The 20,452-nt window shown below is 51.8% G+C and overlaps 1 protein-coding gene and 1 long non-coding RNA gene across 3 annotated transcripts in view; one reads left to right on the top strand and one right to left on the bottom strand.

Annotated features, from left to right (window-relative positions):
* Window positions 1–403: 403 nt before the first annotated feature.
* The window catches only part of HS3ST4 (heparan sulfate-glucosamine 3-sulfotransferase 4), a 57,879-nt gene continuing 37,830 nt past the window's right edge, over window positions 404–20,452 (bottom strand). The window contains exon 3 of the mRNA XM_017823028.1: window positions 404–3,900. Coding sequence (XP_017678517.1) covers window positions 3,264–3,900 — 637 coding nt within the window. The 3' untranslated portion in view covers window positions 404–3,263. The remainder of the gene's footprint in view (window positions 3,901–20,452) is intronic.
* LOC108501406 lies at window positions 9,411–11,985 on the top strand. 2 transcript variants are annotated; one of them, XR_001876181.1, is made up of 4 exons: window positions 9,411–9,466; window positions 10,750–10,839; window positions 11,291–11,397; window positions 11,499–11,985. It is a non-coding gene; the product is annotated as an uncharacterized LOC108501406 (long non-coding RNA). The 2 variants fall into 2 exon arrangements; XR_001876182.1 differs by lacking the exon at window positions 9,411–9,466 and adding an exon at window positions 9,488–9,633.

Below are 20,452 nucleotides of genomic sequence, written 5' to 3' on the forward strand. Positions count from 1 at the left end.
CTAATTTCTTTGCCTGGCAGCCAGCCCTCTCTCTCCTTTTATTATCCACTGACTTATCCTTAATCAGCAACTGAAACTTCCCAGGCATTGCTTGGGGATTTGTTCTTTGTGACCTTGGGAGGTGCGCCCCAAGCTGCGAGGTCAGTGAGGAAAGCTGTCCCCCACTGCAGGGACAAACCTCACTGCAGGACACACAGGCTGGCCAAGGTAGTCCTGGTCCTCCTCCTGGTCCTGGCTGCAGTATGGCCCTTTTGGCAGTGGTGGAGCTGTGGCCCACGGGGCAGGAAGGGGCAGCCAGCTGGGCTGGCAGGTGGCAGATCATGGCCAGCGCTGTCCTGTCGTGGCTCCCACTCATGGGGAGTTGGTGCTGCTGAGGGGGTCCAAGAGAAACGGAATCGAGAAATGCAGCTGCTACAACGATTTATTGTTTAGTGCTGTGGGTTCCAGGGTTCAGTTCCAGACGGTCATGTCGTTCAGGTACAGAGACACCAACTGACAGAGACGCTTTTGGGAGGAGGCGACAGCACAGCAGGTTGGGTTCAGAACAGATCAACTCTCCATTTTCAGTCTCTGAACCAGAAAGTACCAGCTTTTCCAGAACAATGAATCACCCAGTCTGTATATAAAATTAAATATAATTTATGCTTTGCTAATTGAAACCAAATACAAAATTCAATTTCCTGTGTATTCTAATGCTGACATTTGAATAGTTTAAAAAAAAAGGTGTTACTAACCTGACTCTCGTTTGGCACACCACTCTCCAGCCATATAGAAGATAATTCTCCCTCCAGCCCTGGTGACAGCGCAGCAGCCATGGAGTGCATTTCAGAAGAACAAAGCAGAATAACCTCCCCCAGTCCCTGTGCCCCCAGCCCACCCCAGAGTGCCTGGTGTGTACCTCGGGAAAGGGTTGGGGGCAGGGGAGTCCTATCCCACCATGCTGAAGTGGTTGGTGTCCATGGGGCAGGGGAGCGGGGTCTCCTCTCCCACTGGGCACACATCAGCTCCTGCCAAGCTGGAGATGACATCTGGTATAAAAAATAAACCTCTGAATATATGGCAGAAATAATAGGAGTGGATGTGGGCTGGCAGGCGGGAGAGGCACAGTGGGCACAGCGTCTCCCCGGCCCACCCAAGAACCATCGTCCCCTGGGGCTGAGCCCCTCTGATGGGCAGCCAGGGCCACCAGTCCACCACCTCCACTGTCCACCAGGGCCAGCCCAACACTGTGCCAGGACTGCAGCATGCTGGACACAGGCAGAGATTCCTGGATATCCCTCTGGTGACAGGAACATTGGGCCTGGAGCTCCTCATCTTCCAATAAGTATCTTGCACCAAATCCAAATTATGCAACAACAGGTTTAGTTCAGGACCTGTTCTCACATTTTAATAATATGTGAAGCACTGTAAAATTATTCTTATTACATACTTCCAATTTTCCTGTAATAATTTGGAAGTTTGTGGGTTTCTGAAAACTGTGCTATGTCAGGAGCTGATTTTAAATCTGACCAGGCTGATGGGAACTGACGTGACGTCAGCAGGGACCTTGTGGTGCCCCTCCAGCATGGCCCATGCAGTAAATTGTCCAAATGGCTTCAACTTTTATCATCCAATACAAGGCACCAGCACCACTTCACGGTGTAATGAACCACGCAACAGGCCCTGGAACCCCAAGTAGGTTCAGTTTGTCACCCAGTGCAACGCTGATTTCATCTGGTTAGCTGGAGCCGTAGGGAGTTCTACATTAATCAGAGCTGAGTCCTGGTTCTCCCGCAGCAATCCCGCTCTCCATGCTGCCAGGGACCTGCTGTCCAACAGCACGGGGCTTGCATGTCATTACATCCCACCCTGGAGGCATCTGTAGCCCTCATCAGAGCAAAGGGAGCAGCCGGCAGTATCCGAGCGTGCGAGGGACTGTTTCAGCAGCTCTGTGTTTCTTCCCCATTGTTCTCTCTCTGCCTGTTCTCTCTCTCACTTTCCTCAGCGATGGAGGTGGAACCCTGCAGCTGTGTTGAAGCACTGCTCCTGCTCTCTGCTGGGCCCAGCAAGCAGCTCCCATGGCGTTGGAGGATCCAGCTGGGATATAGGTTTAGTCTACAATTTCTACCAGGATTTGCAAATTTAGTTGACTTGGCCGTTTCCACTAGAAAGCACAGGTTTTGTGTGCTGAGCAGTGCTTGCCCTGGGAATTAATTGCTGTTTTGTAATTCTGAAGTATGACGAAGGCTGCTTCCCTGTTCTGCAACCCCAGCTGTCCACAGCAAACAGCAGGGATTGCATTTTCAAGGTGCAAATGAACAGCAGTGCCAGGGGTCCCAATGGTCAGACCCTGTGCTGGGGCTGTCCTCAGACCTCTGCCCTGCAGCCACCCCCGGGAACGCCCGGCTCCGAACCGTGAGCAGGGCACGGCACGGCCTCACCAGGAGGTGCTGCACAGACAAGGTGTGGCTTCACGCTGTGCCTTGGCCGGGCACTGGGAGCCTGGCTTGCTCCTGGAAACCCGGGGAATGTTCTTTCAGCTTCTAGGAGGGTGAGAGTCTGGGGGGATCCCAGTTCTGACCTCACTGAGCATCCCAGCAAAGCAGGAACAACTCTCTTCCAACAGTGGAGATGTACCAGTCGGAGGAGAATTGGGCCCAGGTGTTTGTGGCACTTGGTAAATTCTAGTTTTAGTGCAACAAGTAATTGAAACGTGGTGCAAATGAAGTTCCTGTACATAGTTCCACTGCAGCATAACTGGCTTCATTCCTTCCACACACTAAGAGCAGTGTGCATATGAGTGCACACGGCGCGAATTTACCAGACCTGATGCCGTTGTTTGGGAAAAACTAAAATCCAGGGCAGGAGAAATCAAATATATGGGTTTGTCCCAGTGCTGGGTTTTGGGAGCTGCCCTCCCACCCAGCTCGCTGTGGCAGGAAGCCTGGTCCTGCCTGCCTGGCCGCAAGGGGGACACCAGCAGTGAAATGTCAACACAAAGTACCCCATCACCCCAAGGAGCCCTGCTCCCTCTGCTTCCTCCTCCTCCTCCCACCCACCCTTGACCCCCACTGTCATGGTGGGGAGAGCCCGAGAGCAGCCCGAGGTGACAAGCCACTGCAGTTTCAGAAGTGGACACACAGAGCAACTTTGGCTGCAGCCCGGACAGCGCAAGAGCCTGGAACGCACAGGGCTGAGCCTCTGGCCCCGAGTGAGTTTTGAGTCTCAAATGATGACTCCCATCTCAAAAAAAAAAAAAAAGGTTTTTTCCTGATCTTGTGTTTCTACTTATCACTTTCTTCCTGCTCCCACTGGAAATCTTGGCCCGTCATTTGGTAAAACATGACATTGAAGGGTTTGTAAAATTTCCGCAGTCTGTGGATGACATCTGGGTCTATTTTGGGGTGAGTTCGACCCTTGGACTTGCCCAAGCACCGGGGAGCACTGCTGTCCTCTGGCTTCTTTAGACAGGGAAACCCCTTGGTTTTATTAAAATAAAAATGCTTCTCTGTCACAATCCTTTTGAGGCCTAGGAAGTCCTGGACCTTGGCCATTTCCCCTGCTGGGTCAGTGATGAGCCTCTCACCACTGACAAAAAGGATCTGGGAGAGGGGGAAGTACTGGAGCCAGTTCTCCAAGTGCAGGGCATAAATCCCGATGCGGATTGCACTCCAAGAGGCGTCAATCAGCCCCAGAGTCCGGTTCTTGAAGGCCAGCACCTCGAAGGTGGGGATCTCCGGCTTCTTGGAGAGGGTCTGTGTGTAGTCCGAGATGGCCCTGGTGACCGGGTTCCGCACCACCACGATCAGCTTCGTGTCCTTGGCCATGGAGTGAATGCGCCTGGGGGCCTCATTGGTCACGAAGTAGCTGGGGGTCTTCTCCATGGTGATCTGGCCATCCAGCGTCTTGGGCATCACATTCCTGTGCAGGAGCAGAGGAGGGGGTTAGTGAGGGGCCAGGCAGGGGTGGGCATCCCAGCGTCCCTCCTGCCCTGTGCAAGTGTTGGCAGGATGTTCAGGAGGAGGGACGCTGTCACTCCCATAGGCCCACAGACCCAAACACTTCTGGCTTTGTTTCTTCTCAGCCCCTGGCCATGGTGGGCACCTGAAATGTTAAGTCAGCCTTGGTGACACATTATACAGGCAATTTGCCATAGGCATACGTAGACCAAAGCTAATTGACACTAAACCTGCACAATACCTGCCTGTTCAGAAGCCATCTGCTCCCATTTGCTCAATTAAGCCTATTCATTCCAGAGCTGCTGTACAGAGCAGCGCAGTTCGGATTACACAGGACCTTTTTGTTATGATGACATGCTTTTAAATGTCTCAGCTAATAAAACTTAATACAGAATAAGATCCCTTGCTTCTAGTACAATAATTAAATTTATTTACTATCTTGTGTGTGAGAAAGAATGACTTTTCTTTTATCTCTAATTCACATGCTCTGTCAATAATTAATTGCTGCTGGGTTTTGAGCTTCCCATGCAAGCACTTTTATTAGCCAAAAGGAATTTGCCTACTGGATAAATTAGCATGTAGCAAGATTTTCCTGGATAGCATATTACCATATCGTGAAACGAAACTGCAGTGAAATAGCAGTTATGGCTAAGAAAATGAAGAGGTAAATGCTTGTCCCAATGCCCCCAGTTAAGGATTATCATAGTGAGCCAGAGGGTACTTAGTGATGTCCCTTGCAAGAGCACCACTGCCTTGTTCACACCTCCTGTGCTGCCCGGGGCTGGAGGGGCTGGTGGCTGTGTCACCAGCCGGGCCCCTGCTCGCTGCCCATGCCCACCTGTGCCGTGGCCCCAGCTGTGGGCAGCCCCAGCCCTGCCACGGTGCCGAGGAGTTACTGCTCCCGGGAAGTGCTCGCAGCACCAGGCAGGTCTCCTGTGGCACATGCAGGCTGGCCATGCCCAGATTTTGCAGGATTATTCCTTCATATTGCAACTATTTTTTAGTACAAACATATGGTGAGGAAACAATGTGAATAGGCTGGAAATGGCTCTGTGAGAGCACCTGGGGCAGCAGCAACCACAGCGATGCTGACGTCAAACTGCTGGGCGGCAGGAAGACCCATTTCAGGAATCACATGGCTGAAGCCTGGAGCAGAAGCAGCTGACAGGCACAGCCCAGCTAGATGTGCCTGTCAGTGTAACCTCGTATTTGTGGCTGCTAAAGGCATCGGATGGCTTTAACCTCCCCCATAATTTGTGGTCGTGCCAGGTTTGTTCTGCTGAGGTGCTGCTGGGGGAGGCGAAGGGCTGCCACAGGGCTTCCAGTGCCCTCAGCATTTTGGGTGAAGAGGTCAGTAGTTCCTGTGGCTGCCCCTCTCCTGCTGCAGAACCTTTCCAACTTAACAGTCTCTATCTGAGTCCCAGTAAAGGGGCCTGTGGGGACGCAGGGCTGCAGGGCTCCAGCTCCCTGTCTCAGAGACAGCATGCTGGTGGCCAGGCTCTCCAGGAGCCTGGCATCATCCCTCTGGCATCAGGCCCCACTGGAGCTGCCTTCCTGATGGCAAGGTGCCTGCAGTCCTCTCCTCTGCCCAGAGCACTCTTGTGCTTCATCCCTGCCTCGCATCAGCCACTTGAGTAGCAGTGACATGCAGGGAACAAGGATTAGTCAGAACGATACATCTTGAGGTATTTTTTCCTTTAAGAAAAGCCTGAACAAATTAAGAGGTATGTGAGCATTTGCAGAATTACACACCAGCTTCTGTGGGGGGATCCAGCACCTGGATTTAACAGCCCTGTGGGAAGGAAGCAGCTTTTATGGCTACGCACATCACAGCAAGCCCACAGTACAATCAGAGATGAGCCCTCGGGTGCCCACAGGGTGCCCTTGGCCAAGCACGAGGTGGTGTGAGGGACTGGTGTGAGGAAAGTGAACAGAAAATGAGGCCAGGAGGCTGAGCACGTGGGCAGCAGCGCTTGCCCAGAGGACAACAGGAGCAGAGGTGCTCCCTGCTGCTCACCACAAGCCTCTGACAGATGGGGTAGAAATTATGTCTCATTCTTGGGACAGAGCAGTGACAGGAGGGAGGAGAGATGGGGGCTGAGCAGGAGGAGGGCTGTTGGCTGCCAGGGGCTGCCACTGGCAGCATCACTCCGTGCCCATTCTCATAGCCCGGGCTATTGGCTGGCAGTGGAGGATGGGGAGTGACTCACCTCCAGAAAGGACCAGGGCCATGATCACAGGGTGTCTGTTCATGAGCACGGGGTGTCCATTCCCCACAGCAGCACCAGTCACCCCAGGGTGTTTGGTTTAGTTCGTATAAACAACACACTGGGGGTTTATGAAAGAGGCACGAACGAACTATTAATTACAATGGCCCCTTCAGATGATGTCATCACAATAAACATGAGCCAAGAAATTGCAGAGCTAATAATCTGGAAGTGTTGCCACATTTAAAGACCATGTTTAACTCTGTGCACAATAAAGACAAATGGATGGATGGGTTGGTGCTGAGGAGAGACAGCGGGGAAGCAGAGATCAAGGAAAAGAGGAGGGAAAGTAGATTCAGCTTTTGCTGTACAGTTTTAAGGATAAAGCTGGGAGCTGCAGTGAGTCCTCGATACACCTCAGCCCTGCAGAGCCTGGAACAACTCTGGCTCTGGGATTTACACGCAGAAAGGCTTTTCCCCAAACTCTGCCATGTTTCAGAGTCCCTTCCCAGCTGCTGCCCTGTTGGGGCAGGTGCCTAGCTACACCGTGCTGGTGAGGGGGGCTTGAGCCTGCAGCCTCGGAGCCGGGGGCCCTGCACACAGCCTGTAGCACTCAAAAGCTGCTGCCAGAGAGCGGCACACAGCACCGCCGGCTCCTGCTGCTGGGAATAACAAGGGTGTTAAAGCTGGAGCAGCCCAGCCACTGGCACGGCAGGAATGCTCCTCAGAGCAGTTAACCTTCAGAGAGCTGCTGCCATGTGCTCTGCCCTAATTGCATGTGCGCCGATGGAATGCTAACCAGATCCGTGTGCTCGGGCAGAGCGATGCTGCATCGCTCTCCTGCGGCGGCTGCTGCAGAGTAGTTTGCAGCACAGGGCTGTGCCTTTGCTCCTGGAGGGGACACGTAGCCTTTGGCACACACTTTGGTTTTCCCTGCAGCGTTTCTGTCCCTTCTGAGGCCAGGCTGGTTGGTGAAGAGGCACAGTCATGCTGTGACCACACTCGACATGCCTCCGCAGAGCAGCCCAGGAAGTAAGGGCTGGAATGGGACACGTCTACTCATGGTCCTGTCGCTGGTGTCTCCCCACCTGCCGCTCCTCCGTTTCTATTGCTGACCACCTGAAAAAGGGGAGCAATTACAACGAGCCCCTGGGAGGAGCTCCACTGCCACTGGCATGGACAAGCCGTGGTTTTTAAGATGAGAATGGATGTGGCACTTAGTGCCCCAGTCTAGTAACCGCGGTGGTAGTGGATCGAGGGTTGGAGCTGATGATCTCAGAGGTCTTTTCCAACCTGGCTGATCCTATGATTCTATGAAGCCCTCTGCTCCCTCATGGGACACGCGTCATCCCCTTGTGTTGTTGGTGCAGCATTGCTGAGCTGTGCAATGCCAAAATGAAACTCTCATGTGGGACTTGGGTCCAGGAATTACCTGGTCCTCCAAGCAGATTGATCCAATATGTATTACTGGGTGCTTGCTTGGGCTTTTGATGTTTCTCTCCTTCCCTGTTCATTCCCCAGTGCTGTGCCCAGAGGCTGAGGAGGGCCAGGCTCCTCTGTGCACCCCCAGGCCCCCGGGCTGCACAGGGACTTGCTGCCACCACTCCTTCATGTTTCTGCTCTGTGCATGGAAGGGCCCAGCCACTGCGGGCAGCTGGCAGGACCCCTGGCTCCCACGTGCCTTAGCTTGAGGCAGAGGCCAGCTCTAAGCTCTCATTGGGAAAATGTGCTGTAGTAATTGTTCTTAACTGCTGGCTTCAGACAAGCTCTCTATTTTCAAAGGATACATTTTATAAATTTGTGAATTTGCATGTTGCCAAAATCCCCTTGTGGTTTATTTAAATCCAGATTATCTTGTTTATTCCTTCAGTCACAGCTGTCATTTATCTCTGTGTAGGCAGCTTGTTCACGACGTTGCAGGTTTCCTGCAATCCCACTCAAAAGGAGTCTTTGTTAACTGTATTTTCATGTTTTCAACAAGAGAAAAAGTTCATAGCTAGGGGGCTTGGGGAACCGCAGAGGAGGACATGGATTTGCACGACTGCCATGGAAAGAGGTGATGGCCAGGTACTGCAAGTGTCGCCTGCCCACAGAGCTTCCTCATAGTGGAATAAACATCTGCTTTTGTCTTCTGAAAAGACAAACATGAAGTCCTTTTCCTTTTTATTATTAACACATTCTGGTATAATTGCTTGAGCTGTCAGCTGTGACCTGCCAATAATTCAACAGGCGTGGGACTTTCAAGGGGAGAGCGGCATTGCAACTGAGCCTGCAGAATGCATTAAAAGCAGAACCCATTTGCTTTAAGCCCCCGAGTCAAATCTCTTGTTGAATTTGTTCAAACATAAATTTACAGCTGAATTTACATAGGTTTAATGTTTTATAATCTTTTCGGTCTGTGAATCTATATTCAAGAGTGAGTGCATTAGCTCAGAAATATTGTGCTTAACGCTGAAAATAATTTTAATCTCTCCAAAGTCCAATCCTTTGCACATCACTAAACCTCAGAAGCCAATCCCTTCTAATAAGAGACACAAAACTTGCATCTGTCGCTGCCTAATAGATTCACACTGCTCTAATTCAAACGGCTCGCACATGTCTGTTAAAAACCATTAAACGCAAATTGTAAAGCACTTTCAGAAAAGCAGGTGCCAGTTCAGACTGGGGCCAAAGGAACACAAATTGTCCACAGGAGACTCACTGGAAGAGTTTAATGGTTAGGAATCTGGTGGCTGGGAGAAGGAGTGAACCATCCTTCTCTGTGACTTGAGCTCTGCTTTTTCAGGACTTAGAATCCTCAAGCAATGGCTGCCTATACCATTGGTTTCCCCTTGTCTCCAAGAGAAGGAGCTTCCCCCCTTCCCAGAGTTCCCCAGGCCATTTGGTGTCCATGCAGAACATGCTCACGAGGGGCAGTTTGAGATTGCAAGGACACTTCCTTGCCCCATGCCAGCCACATCCCTGCTGAGCTTCTCCCCAGTGTCTCCCAGGCCGTGCAGGATGTGGGAACCCAGGACGCTACAGCCAGAGTGGGGGCAGCCACAGATCCCACTGCAGCCAGGCAATAAGAAGCAGTCAGGGCTTGGGAGTGTCTCAGTGCCCCTCAGCAGGACCAGTCATGCCCCCATTGCTGCCGGGGGCCGCCTGGAGCCATCTCTCCATCCACAACATCGGCTGGGATGGAGCACGGCCCTGGGTTGCCATACCAACGCAGGTGCTAACGGGTGTTGACTAACTGTGAGCTGATCCGATCAGAGAATGGTAGCGCTGAGTTGCCATGGCAACCGAGATGCCAAATTGGAAATGGTGTCGATAGCAAAGGTACTCAAGAGGTGGCAAGTGTGCACAGGGGGCAGTGCCCGGCCGGAGGCTGCAAGCACCCCAGTGGGCATCTACCTGCCCAGGCCACCCACGGCTCCTCCTCCTGGGGTGGTGGGATGGTTCAGGGCACTGCAGCAGCTCGGCTGTGTCCCACGTGCCAGCCCCAGGTCCTCCATTTCATGGGGCACAGCTCCCCTGCTTCCTTCTTCCCTCTCCTCCTCCTGCTCCTCCTCCTCTGTTGTCCTGGCAGACACGGCCAGGAGTCAGTGCTGCTCACTGTGGCAATCCCCAAAGGATTCGGTTCCCCAGCCCAGGGGTGCAGGGCACATGCCTGGAGGGATGATTCCACCCACGAGCATCATTCAAGCCACTCTCCCAGACACTGAGGAAAATGCCTTTGGAGTACAGCATATTTCTAATGTGATTTTTCATCATCTCACCTAGTCTACAGTCCAAAAATCACAATGAAAGGGCTTCCGTGTCTCCACAAAATGCAAAATCTTTAACGGCTCATTGGCATGTGCTTAAGTTGGCCCAGATAAGAAGTTACTCCTGAGAACCTGCTATTGATTCTGTCAGGGATTCAAAGGTTTTATAGGCATCGCTCAGGATCTCTTTAGTACTTGTACCTTCTTAATGGCTCTCATCACCGATAGAACTGGAAACATCCCCCAGTGCCCTGGGAGCAGCTGACTCCATGCCAGGAGCTGCTGCCGTGCTGCTGCCCAGGAGGGTGTCTGCCCTCCCGGCCAGCTGGGAGAGCCTCCTGGGCACCCTGGGGGGACAGTCCTTCCATGGCTCTTCCAGGATCTTTTAGGAGGTGAGGCAGACACTGGGGCTAGGGAAAGGAGTGGGCAAACTGCACCCGGGAAGGCTCTTCTCCTCCTACCACTATGCAACAAAATCGGTGGGCAGGTGGCTGAGTAGCAGACAGAAATATAAACATGCTCTGATTTCACTGGGACCATCTGGCTCAGGCATGATAGGCGGGTAGGGATGCTATAATCATGGACAGAGAACTAAGCTGATCCATTAAAGTCTTTTAGCAGAAGCAACTATGGAACCTGTATTAATCCAGCAATGCTTTGTGAACAGACATCACAAGGTTAGATCCATTCAGCTGCAATTAAAACCAACCCTCACTGATCGGGCTGGCTGGGAGAGCTGTTGCAGCATTGTGTTCCCCAAGGCTCTCATGAGTATAGACTGTTGATGCTCACACAATGCAATCTGAAATTATGATCTAAATGCTAAATCTTGCTTTCTTCTGTTCTTTCCCCAAGTGGATCTCCTCTGGGACATGGCTGTTGCCTTGTGCCAAAATCCTTTGCCTATCTGACTGCATGGCTCTCATACAAATTGGACAGGCTCAGGTTAGTGCTGTGGGGTTCCACTGCCCTCCTTGTCAGCAGCTGTGGGATGCACAGGGGTGTGTTGGCTCCTGCACTTGAGGAGCTCCTGGCATGGCTGGGAGCACTCAGCATATCTGTGCCAGCACACACAGCCCTGGGTGTCACAAAAAGCCCTCAGCACCACTCAGCTTTGCTTGGCTCTGTGAATGGAGATGCATGTTCAGTGTGACACTGTTTGACCAGGGATAAATTTAGCCCAATCTCTCCAATTTTAGTGCAAGATTTATTGGCGGTCAGTATGCAGCCATGAAACAGGTTGTAAAAAAGGCAGAAAATGCCTATTTCTAACCCCTGTGCTGTCAAAATTGTTTTGACTAAGCCTCACTACCGTTCTCTACAGAAGCACTGCAATCCTATTCACAGAGAATCTCTTAGTGTCATCTACCAGATTTAATTACTATATTTGTCACAGTTATAGCAAAGCAGCCCTAGTCTGAGCTTCTTGCACAGCGCTGGAACGAGGACTTACGGGCAGGCAGTGGTGTCCTGCCTCCTCTCACTGAGGATGTTCAAGTCAAGGTAGTCTGCTCCCAGTCCAGCTTTCCCTTCAACACAGGGGTTCAAGTCCCTTCAGTGACAGCTCACTCACTTTCCACTATTTTTTGCCTTCCCTGTGCCAGTCCCCAGGCCCCTGCAGCTACAATGGGCCTGTGTTACATGAAATGCCCACACACGTGCCATCTCCGCTCCCAGGACAGAAATCCTCTCTGAAACATGCAGTCCAGTGCACCTTGTTGGCAGCAGTCATTGCAGACCTTCACCTCTCACTCCCTTGGGATTTCTGATCTGGAAACTCTGCCAATACACAGCACGATGAGCCCCTCATCGCCAGCTGTGGCCTCCTACCCCAAGCACAGTGGCAGGAACCCGCATGGACACCCGTGCAGGAGAGCTCCCGTCCAGCTTGGCCTTGCCGGTTGCTAACTGATGCCCATGGAAGTTTCAAAGACTGTCAACAACACAGCCCACAGTATTGCAGGCTGTGCTTCCTGGAACAGTCAGCTGGATTTGGGAAAGCTACAGGTGAGCAGGAGAGCTGTGTGCACACCATGTTAAACACGGATCAGGCTCATCTGGGCATTTCAAACCTACTCCAGTTTCCCAAAGATGTGCCTTTCCTAGGAGGGAAGGCCATGAAAATACAATATTAAAATGTAGTGGTTTGGAGCTACACATCATGAGGAGTCCTTTTTCATCTTCTGGAAAATTTACTTATACCAGGAAAAACACTCTCACGATAACAGCTGCCTAAGTGAAAGCACCGTGGCTGTATCATGCTAAAAGCTTTTCAGGGAAAACAGTAAATAAATTCCACTCTTCAGATGTATCTGGATGTTATTCTAACACAGTGCCAGAGTAATAGGTGAGCCATCAACAGCTAAAAGGCTGACAATTGTTATAGAGGAGCGATACTGCCGAACAGGCTGAAAACACATCCCGTGCAGAGCTCCGGTGCTTCTGGCAGACGGGGATGGGAGAGGGGCTCCCACCCCACTGGTATGGAAAGGCTGGACACAAAACCACCATCAAGGCTGTCACAGGAGCCCCTGGCTAGTCAGAGCTAGTGTCCAGAAGCATGACTCTCTGCACCTTCCCACCTGCATGTTCCCTTTCTAGTTGTAAACAAGACTGGTCCATGCAGGCCACCAGTGCTGCAGGCTGAGCAGGTGAAGGGGGCAGGTGGGGAGGTGACAGGCTCTCAGGGGACAGCAGATGCTGGAGCAAGGCCAGTCCCAAATCCCTCCACATAGACACTGGGTGGCAAGATCTTCCCAACTGCACTAAACCTCTCAGCTGTCCAAAGCACATTACCCCACTGTTTTACCTACAGCAGGCCAGAGTTTGCATCAAGCCCCTGGAGCCCAGCAGACACCCTGAGCAGAGCCTGGCACTCCACTTGCCATTCCAGGCAGCAATACACACCACCATGCCATGCCAGCCTCCTCCCCATGCAAGTGGGAACCACCTCAGTTCCAGCATCAGACAAGTTCTGTGGTAACCAAGGCACATCCCACAGTGACCATAAGGACCACGCAGATCTGAGACTCCTCCATTCCCTTCCTGGAGCTGCTCCTCTGCCCCTGGAGGGAGCAATGCCAGCCAGGCAGCTGCTGAGGGCACAGCTATTAATTATTTGCTTCTGTCAATTATTTCAGGGTTTAAGTTCATTTATTATGTATGCAAAAATGGTAATACATTGGCATCTGTATGTCTTTTAGGCATACAATATCCTTATTATTCAAAGTGTTTTTTCCTCCGTAATTGAATGGTTTACCTTATTATCACACTATGTTAATGACCCAGCATTTCCATTTTTCTATAGGATGCTTAATTGTAAGCAAAGTGCAATCAGAATCAGAGATGCCATCTGTAATTGACAGCATCATAATAACAGCTAGCATTGCAGGAACAAAGTACCAAAATAAATGGCAGCAGGGAGAAAGCTGCTCTGAAAGCCCCCAGGAAGCTGCTCTGGGCTGGGACAGAGCCCATCCACATGGGATCCTCTCCCCAAGTGCTGACAGTTTGGGCATTAACACAGATAAAGTGCTACTGATATCAGTTTGTACATTTAATCAGGTTTTTTGCAGTTTTCAGCGAGATGTGAACTATATCCCCATCCAAGGCATTTGGTTCAAATCAGCTGAGACAGAGAATAATCAAGATTTATGATTCTCATTCTGACTCAGATCACACAGTCAGTGCAAACGGTACAAGAGAGCTTCCTCCCTGAGCCCCAGTGACATCCCTCTGCTCACCCTCACACAGTGATTTAGTGTCCACCCCAGGAACTGTCACGACACTGCTGCGGCTCCGCACAACGTGACTCCAGGTTCCCCCAGTACCCCCGGGCACTGTAGGGGCACCACAACCCAGCTGGGGGTTGGTTGGCAGAAATCAATAAAACAGCACTTTGCAAAATAAAAGGGAATTCATCTTGCTGTGCCTCACAGCACAGCTTAGAGCAGCCTGAAGCAGGAGCAGCTTGTGGTGTGTCTGACCTCCCTTACCCAGAACATTCTTGCTGAGGAACCACACCACTGGTTCTCACAGGTGATTCACACCTGTCCCCGCAAGAGCCAGGGGCTCAGGAGCAGAGTGAGCACTGGGATTGCAGAGGGGAGGGCCAGGGATGGCTCAGGAGGCAGCTCCCAGCAGCAGTAAGGGCTGTCAGCACATCCTGGAGGCAGTTCCATTTCCAGGGGCTCATCACCAGTCCAGGGAGCTAAGAGCTCTCCAAGACCTCAGCTGGGAAGTGAATGTTTGAATAAAAACTAAATGATCCAAAACCAACTCTAATAAAACCAGCCAGGTGATGGGAACAGAGCAGTGGCAAGGCTGTTTCCAAGCCATTTTGAAGGCAGCCGTGCCGTGCGCTGCCGGCTGGCCGGGGTGTGCTGTCCCTGGCGCCCGGGATGCTCCGATGGGCTCCTGCCCAGACATCTGCTCCACCAGTATGAGACAGATGCGAGCCCAGGCCAGGCAGCCCAGCCACAACTGTGGAGCTGTGTTCTTGCACATCCACAGGCTACATCCACACTGCCCAGCAGACCTGGGAGGACCCTTCCCTGGGCAGCACAGCCACAGCATCTCAGCCCATAAACCCCATCTCACGTGTGTGGTTCACTGCACCCTGGCACCAGCAGTGGATCCGTTCAGGAATAGGGTGATGGGAGCTCCATCTCGATTGTCAAAGGCAGAGGGTTGGGACAGGGAGTGTGGGCTCCTCTTCACTCCTGCACTGCTCGGAATGAAGGTGGAGACGCACGTCAGCCATGGAGGGAAAATAAACTCTGTTATTTATAATGCCGGAGCGACACTGCCTGTGCAGGGACCTGGTCATGTTCTGTTTCGTCAGGGTTTGCTGAGCCACCTTTTCCCACACACACCCTGTGTGTGGCACCACTCAGGGTCAGCCAGGGCTCTCCATTAATTCACACATCCAGTGTAACATCCAAGTGAGCGAAAAAACAGCCCAATGCCACTCCAGTCAATAGAGTAAACAATTCATGGTTTGGATAAACAGAATTGCTAGTGCTGAAGAGCCCTGGGCAGCACTGCACACTCTGATTAGTGTAAATGCTAAACACAAACCAATTAACACCCTCTAAGTCTGCTTATCTCATGTCACTTAGTGCTAAAATAAAGCCTAACACTAAATACACACATTGATTTAGCCATTAAATCTAACATCACTCAAAACAGTTCATTATATCACCAAAAAACAAATAAAGTTACCTGATTTTTCAGAACCTGCTGTATTATGAGTAACGACTCAATTGCTCCACCCAGCACCAAGGAGTTACTATTGACACTGAGAACAGATTGGTACAGCTTTGCCCCAAAATCAAACCTGGGGTCACAGGTGATATCCCTGCATGACCTCAGGCAGCGCTCCTGTGGAAACACTTGGGGCCCACCTGATGCTGTGCCACCAGCTACAGCACCCAGGTACAAACATCACCATCGCTAAGAACACAATTGCTCAGCTGGTGCCAGCATGAGTCCCGGGCATCCATCAGCCCTGCTAAGGGGGAGGACAGACTCACCACACAGTTCCAGCAAACCCTACTGGCCAGTGCCCCTTTCCAAGTGCACAACCAGCAGCGACAAAACACACTCCCCTTAATCCCTGAAGAACCAAAGCTACTTTGGGTTTGATTTGGGTTTTATATGACTCTCATCTAGAAACGACTGGAAGCTGGCGCGTAAGAAGCGGATGATGGGAAAAGCCCATCGGGGGTATCCTGCCCTAACAAGAACTGGGAGCAGGTGGGGAATGATGGGTGGATGTTAGTAGGCAGTGTGGGATGTTTACATTCCTAATTACAAGGGCTAATTCTTCGCCTTGGCCAGGTGTCCCTTCTGCAGACAAGGTTAATGGGATGTGAGAGGCCACAGCTGCCACAGCACCAAGTGAGGAGGACAAGCAAGAGACAGCAGCATTAATCAGCCAGGAGCCATGCAGAAATGGTTATCTCAAGCTGTTTGGAGGCATGGAGTAAAAATAAATTTCCCTGTGTTTAATATTCTGCCAGTCAGCTCCTTTTTGTAGGTGGAATCTATTAAAAAATTATCTTTCTGCTAAAATGCTAAAGTATTTCTGACATTTAACAGCTTGCTTCGAGCGAAAAGGTGCAATAAATACATGGGAGAGCTAATTGGCACCAGAACACCCAACATCCAGCCCGGCATGAGCAAGCATTGCTGTGCCAGCTCCTGACAGGTCTGGCAGGCCTTCCACTGAGCACAGTGCCCTGGCTCCCACCGTCCTGCTCAGCTGAGGGAACTGGGAGGTTCCCACTGTCATCCAGCAGTTGCCAACAGAGCGGTTGGAGCCGAGGGTCCAGGGGACACGTGCTGCAATCTGGTCCTACCCCAGTCTTCACTTTGAGGTACTTGGTTGCTGCAAGATGCAGAAGGAACTGCTTGGCAATGTGGTCTCAATAAAAATTAAAGCTTTAACAAGAAGCCAAATAGCTACAGCTAATGCTCTTCTGAATGAGATCTAAATTTTATTCATAAGCATCAGTGTCAGAACTAAAACAACAGTTTTATAGACCCTATGAGCATAAACAGCTCCACTGATTCAAAAACAGAAACTGCACTTCTGAATGAATCAACTCATTCATTTGGAACAGAAGCACCATTCTAAGTACATGCCTCAAATAAAAGAGAGAGCCAGAGACGGTGTTCTGGTGAGCCTGCTTCCAAGGAATGCACTGTGCAGAGGATGGGAGATGAGGGGGCGAAGACTGGGAATATGCTAGGGAGAAGGAGCAAAGATCACTCAGGGACTGCCTAGGACATGGCTGGAAGTGGGGTGGGATGGTGTTCCCATCTCATCTGCATGTGGAAAACAATCCCAGATGGAAAAGAAGAGTGCTATGCTGCTATGGAAATCCCTGCTGAGCTCCAGCATTCAGAAGGGGCTGGCTCTGCCACCTGTTGAAATGGTCTTCATTCATTTGGGGTCAGTGCCTTGGAAAAGGGGGTGAGCTGTATGGCTAACAACTAACTGATAAGAGATTTTTAGAAAAATAGCTCTTGGAGAGTGCTCTCAGACAGACAGGTAGAAGTCAGGTAGCCCACGGTGTGGTATGTGTGTGGGTCATGGTGAGAGCACGCCGGCCAGAGAGACTCCAGAGCACGGCTGAAACAGGGTTGGAAAACACGCTGTGTATTCCGTTAGGAGTTTGTTATGCTGCTAATGGAGCCATAACGGGCTCTGGACCGTTTGTTCACTTTACAAGGCCAATTAAGGACTGTGCAAGGGGGAAGTGTAAGCTCCAGCACCTCCACTCTCACACCCCTTCCGCAAGTGGGAATGGGACCGAGCAATTCCAGTCGACAAGGAAACAACCCAGATATCATGATGTTCATCCAACCCTGACAGCCCAGAATCCTGGTCAGGACAAGCCAAGCAAGCCCCCTGCCCCAGGCAGCCCCCAGCCTCCCAACAGCCCTGTGAGCTCAGGTGATGCAGAGCCGCTCTCCCTGGGAGAGCCCGACTTTGCCGCTGCTGCGCTTCCCGTAACTGGGGCAATATATCTGTGGCCACAAATGAAAGATCAATATTTATTTAACAGACACACTACCCTTTAGAGCCCCTTAATTGTCAATTAATCATCATTAACTGACAGTAATTGAACATGCTGAAAGCTGCGATCGCAGCTTTCCCCCACAGCAGGGCCCTGGCGCAGGCACCAGCAGAGGTGAACAGGATGGAGGTGGCAAGTGGAAGAAGGACCACAGTGGCACTGCCAGCCCTGCAGGGATGATCAGGGACTGCTGCACCCCAAGCTGTGCTCAGCCCATAGCAACCTGTCACTGGCAGGACAGAGCTCTGTGGGCTGGGGATCCTCACAAAACAAAGAGTCAGCCCTGGAACAGGCAGGTGCCTCTCTCCCTGCAGCAGTCCCACAGCCCTGACATGCTGGTGCTTTGGCTTGTCTCAGCTCCCACGGGAAAGGCTGAGAGTGGAAATGAGAGGAGTGAAGAGCTCGTCAAGAAGGAGGACATGGCTCTGCTCTGCCTGCCCCAGGGGCTGCAGTGGGTCCTGGTTAGGGGGAGCACCCATCCAGCACCCGTCCAGAATCCTGATGCCACTCACCTGCTTGCCATGTGCTGCCTGCTGGAGGCACAGCTGGTAGCAGACTAAGCCCAGGGGATGCCTTTCCCTTGGGAGAGAAAAGCTGCAGTTTGTTTCTTTCCAGATTTTACAGGAATACATACCAGCAGTGCAAGCACCAGCTCTTCCTCCCCTGGCTGCCGGGGCTGTGGGGTGTGAGCCTGACCACAGGGTGCTGCTGGAGGGACCCGAGGGGGACCCGGGGAGATGCACAGCCACTGACACAAGTGTTTTGAAGAGTGCTGTTTTTCAGACACCCTTGCACATTGGATGGCTTTAGAGATATTGGTGTGCTCTCTAAGTCTGGGGTTTTGGACAGCTCTACCCTATGTTTCTGGTGTCACAGTGATTAAGCAACAAAATCTAATGTTGCCCTTGGTGGGAATGCAAGAGAGCGCGTGGGTCTCAGTGCCAGCGGCTGTGCGGGGTGAGCTGGAAGACGGAAATGCAAATTCCCTTCCTGTAGGACGACAGTGGCATGAACACTGACTTTATTAAAATGCAGAATTATTTCAGGGCCCTTTGTTTAGCTCAGAGCCTGGAGGTAATTTATGCACAAGGATGGAGCAGCGAGGGCTGTGTTCAGCTGCCTGGCACTGCCAGCAGTTCTTGGCTTGTGCTCCTGGTGTGAAAGCTTTCCAGCTCTGGAGGGAAGGTCTGGAAACCCACAGTCTCACTGCTTGTTCTTGCTGAAGAAGTTTTCCTGTCCCCACAGCTCCTGTGTACAGTTGCTGGGGTCGGGGCCTTTAACACAGAGGCTAATTAAGTGTTCACTGATCAAGTCAGCTGGTCTTGTGCTCCTCAATGGCAGAGCTATTCCCTCTCTGCCCACCCTTCTCCTGCTGCCTGGAAATAGCCTTGCTGTGCTGGGGCCTGGAGCCTGCTGCACTGAGATGCCATCCCTGAGTCCTGCTGATGGTGTCCCCTTGTGCTTCCCCACAGCTTCCTTGGGAACAAAGCAGGAGCACTGACACCCTGCAGCCTGGCCAAGGAGCCTTTTGAGCCGCAGGCAGTGAGGAGGGGACCCGCTCCCTGCCCCACCATGGCTGTGAACTGCTTATGGGAACTGCAGCCACCAGACATGCCCTTGCTGCTGTTCCACCCCAGGTACCCTCAGGCCAGGCAGTTCATGGACTTTGCAGCCCATGAATTCTCTTAGGATTTGGAGACTCATAGCTGGCAATCCAAGCCTCTGCAAGTTCTGATCAAAACTCGGGCTTTGGTTGGCACTTCGGCAGCTTTGGCCTCTGTATTGAAGGGAAGCAGGCAGGATTTGGCAGAAGAAAACCCAGAACCTGGCACAGAGATGACAGTTCTTATGAAGAAACACCAGAACTCAGTGGGATGAGGTTCAGGAGTCCAGGACTCAGAGTACCTGTCCTGGTCTGCACATCCTGCAAACGGATATGGAGACCATGAAATAGGGGTGTCCCACAAGCAACAGAAGGTAGACAGAAGAGAGGTCCCACTGAAGAGGCTGAAGAGCACATTTGTCCATCACCACAGTCCTGGGAGAGGATCCAGCCACCACTGGTGGCCTGGGGCAGCTGGCAGAAGGCTTGGACCGTTATATTCTGGAGAAGGTTCAGCCAGGTGCTGGGGTGAAGCAGCACAGCCCAGGGGCAAGGAAGGGTGCCAGCCTCTGTCCTGGCAGTGGCTGGGGGCTGCTGCAGCAACACGGATGCTCTTGGGTGTGGGGAACGATGTCAGGCACTTCACCCGAGCGTCACTGCGAAGGCAAACAGGCTCCTGGAGCTTGCTGACAGGGAGGTTTATTGAAATGAAACCTTTGCAGCAGGTTATGTGCTCCTGTTTTGAGGAGCTTAAACTATGTCCAAGATCAGGTTAGATTAAATCCTTGACTTCCACTGCTGCCCAGGAAGCCCCATCTAGGCCGATTTGCATTTTCATCTGCATACTAATGCTGGGCTTTAATCAACAAGGAAACCTTCCAGCACATTGCTCCAAAGGTAAACGTCTGCAGTGGAAAGTAAATGGGGGGGGGAAGGCGGGAGGAGCCCTTGTCACTGCACTTCTCCCCAACTACTGCACGGACTGGATTTGCCACACCCCGACTGACAGGACACAGGGGCTATGCTGCCTAATCCCGGGAGCTGCACAGCTGGCATTAGGTTGTGCACTGCTGGGGCTGTGCTTGGGGAAGATTATAGTGTTTGACACAAAGTCTGGCTTCACTAGCCAGGTTTATCACCTGGTAAAGCTACTGTGCCCAGATATTAGAGGCAGAGCAGAGGGCCTGTTATTAACAGGAGAAGGAACAGGGGAATAAATCCAAGACTTCTGCTTTTGTGCAGGTGGGATGCAGATTTAGGTTGCAGAAGATCTGTGCTCTCTGTGTGACTGAAATCCCACCCCACCCCTGCACACATCGATCCTGGCAGCTGGTCACAGCCCGCAGGTTGGCAAGAGGAGGGATGAGGT

Source organism: Lepidothrix coronata, unplaced genomic scaffold (genome assembly GCF_001604755.1).
Source record: "Lepidothrix coronata isolate B3197 unplaced genomic scaffold, Lepidothrix_coronata-1.0 Scaffold101, whole genome shotgun sequence".
NCBI classification, from domain to species: Eukaryota; Metazoa; Chordata; class Aves; order Passeriformes; family Pipridae; genus Lepidothrix; species Lepidothrix coronata.